At 52.0% G+C, this 7,568-nt stretch overlaps 1 protein-coding gene across 1 annotated transcript; it reads right to left on the reverse strand.

Moving 5' to 3' along the window:
* Positions 1-240: 240 nt before the first annotated feature.
* Positions 241-7,561, reverse strand: LOC135980349 (beta-arrestin-1-like). The gene is made up of 4 exons (XM_065580374.1): positions 7,467-7,561; positions 6,571-6,622; positions 3,998-4,114; positions 241-3,568 (listed from the first exon to the last, which is right to left on the reverse strand). Exons 1-4 carry the CDS (start codon positions 7,504-7,506, stop codon positions 3,457-3,459), a joined length of 321 nt encoding a protein of 106 aa, XP_065436446.1. The 5' UTR covers positions 7,507-7,561; the 3' UTR covers positions 241-3,456.
* Positions 7,562-7,568: the final 7 nt, after the last annotated feature.

The raw sequence follows: 7,568 nt of genomic DNA on the forward strand, positions 1-7,568 counted from the left end.
CCTTCAGACAACCCTCCAAACCTGCAAACCTCATCCACAAAAGCAAGACATCAACTCAGAGCAGCACCAGACTTTGCCAGAACAACAGATGTGAAACCTGCAGACATCTCTCCGCTGCTACAATGACCAGCACTCTCCCCAACCTGCCTTTCAAGACACATGGGCCCTACATGTGCCTATCACAACATGTGATGTACATGACCCATTACAGCAAATGCCCCAACAATAACTATGTGGGTGAAACCAGACTGTCGAATGAACTCACACAGCAAAATGATGAGACCAAAACACCCCATCACCACGGCGAACACTTCTCACAACACGATTGCTCTGTTTCGTCTCTCTCACTCCCGCTCCTCAAAGGAAACCTTCACGATGCCTTCAAAAGATGAGCCTGGGAACTTAAACTGAGAACGTTGCTAGACACCAAAAAGCATGGTCCTGGTTTTATGGTGTGTTACAATTTGTAACCTACTAACCAGCCTTTGTCCTTCGATTGCGGAGGTGTTAATTTCCCACTTCATTGTAACTGGTCTCTGGCAACATGTTACTCCCTTATGCTTAACAACCTGTCCCAGCTTGCACTGAGCTGTGACCCCCTGAGTACCAGCCCCAGACCTGGAGAAGAGCTCCGTGGAGTTCAAAAGCTTGGCTCTTCCACCCCCCATAAAGGCTATTCTCTCACCCAGCTTGTCGCTCTCATATTCTGGGACCAACACAGCCACAACATTGCAAACACCAGTATCAGCAGGTCTCGGGGTACCCAGAATAGGCATGGAGAATATATCAGGTGGAGCGCACTCACCCTGGGTTCTCTGGGGGTTGACAGGAGAAGATGGTTTCTCATGCGCCCAGAAGATCCTGCATGAATGCAGCTCACCAGAAGAGAACTTCATCCCAAGAGGCATCTTTCCTCTAACCCAGCTCTCAAATCATTTAGACAGTTAAATAATCCTCGAGGGCAGAGGAAGAGAGGGGAGCAAAGATGGACCAAATCTAGCCCTGAGGGAAGCCCAAAGAAGTCACTGGAGTTGCACCAGGGATGATTTTTGTCCATTGTGTGGAAAGGAGAGAGAAAATCAGTAGTGGGCAGCAGGAGCTGCAGAACAGGTTCCTTCAGTACAGAGCATGGAGATGGAGGTTGTCTGAGTCCTCAGTCTCCTAACAGGCGTGCGTGTGTGTGTGTGTGTGTGTGATATACATGCAGTCCTGGCACAGAAGATAAAAACGTTACGGGTTTCCAAGACTCAACGATACTTTGGCTTCAAAATGTTATCTTCAGTCACAGGATCAGCCTTGTCCAATCCCATTGGCCCTGCAAATCAAACACCACTGACCTCTCCAGGATTTTTCTCTCCTGCATTCCTAGGGTCAGGCGTGTGTGCGGCCGTGAAGCTGATGGGGGCCCAAAGCAGAGTTTGCCTCCAACAGAATAAATGCAAACACCAAATGTGCAGCTCACCACCCTGTTCCAGCCACTCTGTGGGGACTCGTCGTAGAGGCCAAACCCAGCCAAAACTCATACAGGCCGCAGAGCGTTTTGCCTCGGCATGGCCTCCAGGATTGGTCCCTTACGATTCAAACAACCTCGTCCATAGCCTTTATGGAGGAACTACAAAGGCAAAGCCTAGTAGGCAGTTATCTCCTAATGCCTCACCCTAGGACCATTCCCTTGCTCCCGCGATGGAAGGGACTGGGACTAGCATCCTGCCTGTTTCTCTCATCACGCCTAGGCCCGGAAATTGCCACTCACACCTTCCTCCCTTAACCCGAGGGATCCCAGCGCTTCACAGCCCCCCAGCCACACGCCAGGCCTGTGGGGTACGGAACAGCGTGGGACAGCGCACGGCCTGGTCTACGCACAGCCGTGCGCTCCGGCTGGCAGGAGAGCAGGTGGCTGTGTTCACAGTGAGGCACGTGTGTCCCTGTGTTAACGGATTGAGCAGTCGCCATAGACTATCAGCCTGACTGACTGATTCCTGCCTCCTGCAGCTTGCCCCTCTCGGCTGCCACAGAACCTCTCACTGCCTGGCAGTGTCCAAATGCAGCCAGTCCTGTCCTTAAAGAGCAACAGTGCCACTTTGCCAGGCTGAGGCTGGGCCGGCTGGTGCCCACTGCCTCCCATGCGCCAGCAGGCATCGGAACTCACTCGGAACGGCTGCAGCTTGCAATCACGAGCAGCCCAAGTCCATGGCACGGCACGCAAGGTGCAGAATGGGAGACAGACAGCAGATCCCAGAGCAGCGGTTCCCCAACCCTACGGTCTCCACCCTGGGAGCCAGCACTCTCAGCACATGTGTCTGAACTGCTGGTGACTGTCTCTCTCTCCGATGACAGACACAAAAGCCGCTTCTCGTCATCCCTCCTCTAAACACGCCGGACTAGGGGGACAGTGTGTTGCAGAAGAAACTAAGATACTGGGGTCGATCCCCTAGCGGCCCCTTTCTCCTGACTCTGTAGGAGCTGAGTGGAACTGGCAGGGATCACGTAAGGGGATGCTTCCTCAGGCAGGAACCCTTGTCCAGCACTGCCTGCAGCTAACAGGAGGCTCTGCACAGCCTCCCTGAGTGGCCAGCAGGAGCGCCCTGGCCCAGCCAGTCCTCCACCACTTCCTGCAAGACCCTGTGGGGGGCTAGGATCCTGGTGCGGGTACAGGGGTCAAAGCAGGGCCAGCGTGGGACCCACACTGGGAAGTCTAGTTGCCCTCGAGCGAGGGAGATCCTTGCCATCAGCCAGCAAGATGAGGGACAGGGGCTGGGGCCCAGCAGTGCTGAGGTTGGGGCGTGGGCTCTGTGCTAAGGGTCGGCAAGGCTCTTGGCCCAGATGGGCTGTGCATAGATCTGCAGGCTTTGCCAATAGGCTGTGAACCACAGGGAGGGCGGGTCACAGCCCGGGACTCAGTGTGGTCAGCTGATCGGCGTCACAACTGTTCTCCAGCCAGGGTGTAGCATTGTGCCCACTTCACCCACTGTCCCATCTGCAGTGAAACCAATGTGCCTAGAAAATAAACCCCTTTCACACGCGTTGTCCACCCCACCCCTTCCTCCCACCCCCGTAACAAAGATTTGTCTTGTCTGGATTATACAAAATGCATAAAAGATGCAGATCATACGAAAGGGCTGAGAGCAGCTGCTCCAGAGTGAAAACAGAGCCAGGGACTAGAGGGGGCCAAATCCTAAGGGGTGCTGAGCGTCGGTGACACCGGCTTGCTGCAACCCCCCTCGGGATCTGGCCCACCACCCTGTGTTCGTTCTCGAGACAGCTGACGAGACTTCAGCCTAGGTAGCTAGATGCATGGTGATAAATATGGCACAGCTGTAAGGTTATAATTGCCGTCACCAGCTGGGTGATCCATAGGCTCCCGGTACATGTAGAAAAAAAAAATCATACAAAATATAAGAAGCCTAATGCAGAGGTGTTACTGGAAACAAACAAAACTGGTTAAAAGAATCCCGTTTATCTGTCGTTCAGCTGCGGCGAGTTTGTCCCCTCCTCATCTTCCTCCTTGTCGTCTTTCATGCCCTTCAGTCTCTGTCGGGCGAAGTCTTCAAACACAATGTCGTCGTCACTGGCAGAAGACACAAGGAGAAAGTTACAGTGGAACGGGTGGGAGGCAACGGCATCCCCTGGTGCCCGTGCTAGGACCTTGCTTCACCACTAGGGGCAGGTGGGCTGGCTCTGGCCTCACCTGATCATGCAGGTTGGGAAGGCTCCTTTGGTCTCTGCTGTTATTGGGTTCGCTGTGGGGAAAAAGGGACCAAGGGAGCGGCAAGCAGAAGCAGCCACTGAGAAATGAGTGCCAGAGGAGCAGAGAGGGGGAGACGCAGTATATATAGGGTATCCTGTATGGGGATCCTATCCTCACAACAGCAGAAACTCCCCTTGAGCTAAAGAAACATCTAGTCACAGTGATGTTTTGTAAGGGGTGGGGAGTGGGGATCAGATGTCAGTTACAGGGGCAAAGGGTTTGAAAGGCGCCTTCTGCCATGATCAGAACCTCAGAGGCCGTCGCTGCTCAGTACAGGCTCTGCGAGGGCCGGGCCTGCCAGGCACCAAGTGAGACATCACAGCTGGAAACAACCTCACGCCATCGTATCGTGCAAGGGACCAGGACCTGAGAGCGGGGTTGACATCAAAGCCACAAACAGAGGTCTAGTCATCTCTTGGTTCTCCCAGCGAGCCCGGAGTGATTTTTAGTGGGGGTGTTACTCTAGGCACAGCAGGAGGAGATATTGGCACCAGCCAACTAACCATGGTCTGAACCCGCAGTGTCTGAGTTTCAAATAACTCCCAAAGTTTGGAGTTGTTTGGGCCCAGGGTTTTGATCTCTGCTCCCAGATCACCCTCTAAACCTGTTTAATCCTCTGGGCTTTTTTCACCCTCATAACCAAGGGCTGAAGAGGAATGAAGGGTCTTTTACATGTGTGGCATGTAGAGAGGTCCTAGGGGCGAAGGAATACGGGTGATGCAAGATGGCGCTTGCTATAAAAATAATCAGGGCTGAGTTGCTAGGCAGAGCGTTAGCTTTCCTCTTGTTAGGCAGATTAAGCCTGTTTAAAGGGGGTTGTTTTTGTGTTAACACACACAAATCGATCGAGCTGGCGGCATCCGCTCTCTGCAGCCGCTGCGAGAGGATGTGTCCGAGACAGGCGGACGCAAACCACTGACTGACGCACATGGGTACAGAATCTAAACGGGGGATTTGTGCATCACACCCTAGCTCAGAAGGTGCACTGGACACCCAAGACCAGGGGACACCTGGATGATGCGATGGGTCCTCCTTCCAGCTCTACTGTATTGCTTAGTCTTAGGGAAGCATTAGCATAGTAGAGGTTTATAGTGACATTGAGCACAGCGTACAAGATGTACTTCCTTTGGTTAAAAAGCCCATCAGCCTTTGGGGAATAAAGGTACTTCCAGTGAATTGTCGACTCAAAGCCTTACTGCTGGAACCGGATCCCAAAATTCCAGCGGGGTCAGGGGGGTCCATGTACCGGAACAGGGGTGGATAGAAGCAAATCCCTACAGAGTGACGCAGACTCGGTATCATCAATACAGCTGCTTTGGCTTCCAAGCTACCAATTTGCTAGATAGGGTGGAAGGGACGTGGAATATGCAATAAGGCACAGGGAAGGCAGAAAGAACTAGGAAGCGTTTCCAGCAGACAGGTACCAGACACATTCTGATGAACAGAGCCCTGAATTTCCATTCCGCATGGAGAATTTACCAGCTCACGACACAGCTGGGAACCGGCTTTGATCTAATCCCCAAATTAAACACATTTTCACTCTGAGGCGGGCAGCACAGTGGAATTCTGTTAAAAGGAGTGCTGGGGGCAGCGAGCTCCCTGGATCACATTGTACGGAGAAGCCAGATTTCCACAGTGCCATGACTGGGTTTCTAACAGGCATCTTCGTACCAAGGCAGGTCAGCCAGATTATTACACACTCTATAATTCTCTCTAACATTCAGTACTGGAGATTTTGGGGGTGCCTCAGAAAGGCGCAAGAGCCTTTCTCGACTTGGACAACATCACAGAAAACCATTTCCACTCTGACCCTGTCGGCCCAAACCCCCACTCATATTTATAGGCAAGGGGTAAACGCGTTAGGATCCAGGGACTATGGAGTTTGGAAATCTGGCTGGCACTCAGGGTGGCCACCCACAGGCACCCATGGGTGGGATTTTCCAAAGCCTCTAAGTTTTAGGAGCTTTTCAAATCCCAGCAACCATATTTCAGCACCTCAATTAGAAGCCTGGTTTTCAGAGGTGCGCTATGATGCGTGCAGCCCAAAATCTCAATCAACCACTGATCTGGGCCCCCCCCAATTTCTAGGCCCAACTTGAAAACCCGAAGGCCTGGTTTTCAGCAGCACCAAGTGCCCATGGCTCCCACTGAAGGCAACAAGAGCTGCATGTGCCTCTCTGAGGAGCCAGGGGCTTGGTGGTGCCACGTCACGTTACATCAAAATTTGAGGCACCCAAAATCAGTGGCCACTTCTGAAAATTTGTCCGTTAGCGCCTGACTTGTGCCTGGGGGGCCTGCGACAGCAGGGGCTGGACTCCGTGAAGTCCATGAGAGTGGCTGTAGATGCTCAGCCCCTCTGAAAAATCAGGCCACCCTTAACATTAGGTGACTATGGATTTGGCTTTAGGCACCCAAGGGTGGCCTATGATTTGATCCATAGAACTTAACGTCTCCCACCAGCGACACTCACTAAAAGCAGATTCCACTGTGTGAAGTCCGGCTGTGACAACACAATGACATGGATGCAACAGAGCAAAATACAACTCAGAGACAGAGAAGGTGGTTTCTTACTGTGCTTTTCCTGTTGCAAAACACATGCAAGATGGTTATCATGCCAAAAAGAAAGAAAAGAAACCCCATGCATTAAAGGTTACGTGCACATGAGTTAATCATTGACTGTTACATGGAAATGATATTAACGGAATTACGTCTAGATGAGTTAGCTGGTTACTGAGTTACATGCAAATGAGTTGATCACTGATTGAGTTCATATGCAAATGTTTCAACATTCCCATATAGGCCCTGGGATGATTTTAGCTTACTTTGTATCAAGCTCTATGAGATTTGTATCTATGGGAGCTTCATTCTCTGGAACTAAACACAGGGAATTATTGCACATGGTTAGTTACTTGACAAAATAATAAATAACCATTACACAGCTTCTTTCATCCCACAGCACCACAAGCTCTGGGCACAATCCTGCCATCCTTGCTTGCACAAAACTCCTTTTGGAAATCAATGGGAATGGGATTTGGCCTCAAATGCACCAGACCAGGACTGAAATGCAGCCATCTCTGGGGTGGAGAGTGGCAATCAACCCATACATGGCCTGAGATAATACTTAGTCCTGCCATGAGTGCAGGGGACTGGACTAGCTGACTTCTCGAGGTCCCTTCCAGGCCTATGGATTCTGTGGCAGCACTGGGGAGAGGATACTTTAGCCATAACGCTGGAATCAACGCCCCGACTCATGTAACGAGAACCGCGGATCTTTACCACCCACATGGAGCAGCCAGCTAGTTCTTCTATGGCAAGCCACATGGAGGTCAATGTATCTGCCTCACGAGGATGAAGGGCCTGGACCACCTCTACTGCACCATTTACACAGGCAAAGGGGCATTTGCAACTGTGTCACCGCACATGCAACGTGGTCTCTAGGCGAGTCCAGGATCTGCAGGACCAGCAGGGGCCCACACACTATGGGACTTTCAGCTGCTACTAATCTGACACCTCCCCACCCCCCGAGTATTCTGCTTGTGAGTGTTTACGCAGACTCCTTTTCGAACACAAGAGGTGTCTGAAACCTCAATTCCGGCACAGGCCAGTTCTGTCACTAACAAACCCACCCAACCAGCGACACCCCCGCCCACCAGGCTTGGTTCAGACCAGCAGAGCAAGTCCCGAAGCCAAGAGGGGACTAGAAAAGGGGTAAACTCACCATCCCGGTGCAAGGGCTCTTCCTTGGGCTTGGGGTGCATCAGTGTGAACGGCAGCTCCACAGCAACATCACTGAAACAGACCCGGAGACCCGGATGAGAAG

The sequence above is a fragment of the Chrysemys picta genome, unplaced genomic scaffold (genome assembly GCF_011386835.1).
Source record: "Chrysemys picta bellii isolate R12L10 unplaced genomic scaffold, ASM1138683v2 scaf2808, whole genome shotgun sequence".
NCBI lineage: Eukaryota > Metazoa > Chordata > Testudines > Emydidae > Chrysemys > Chrysemys picta.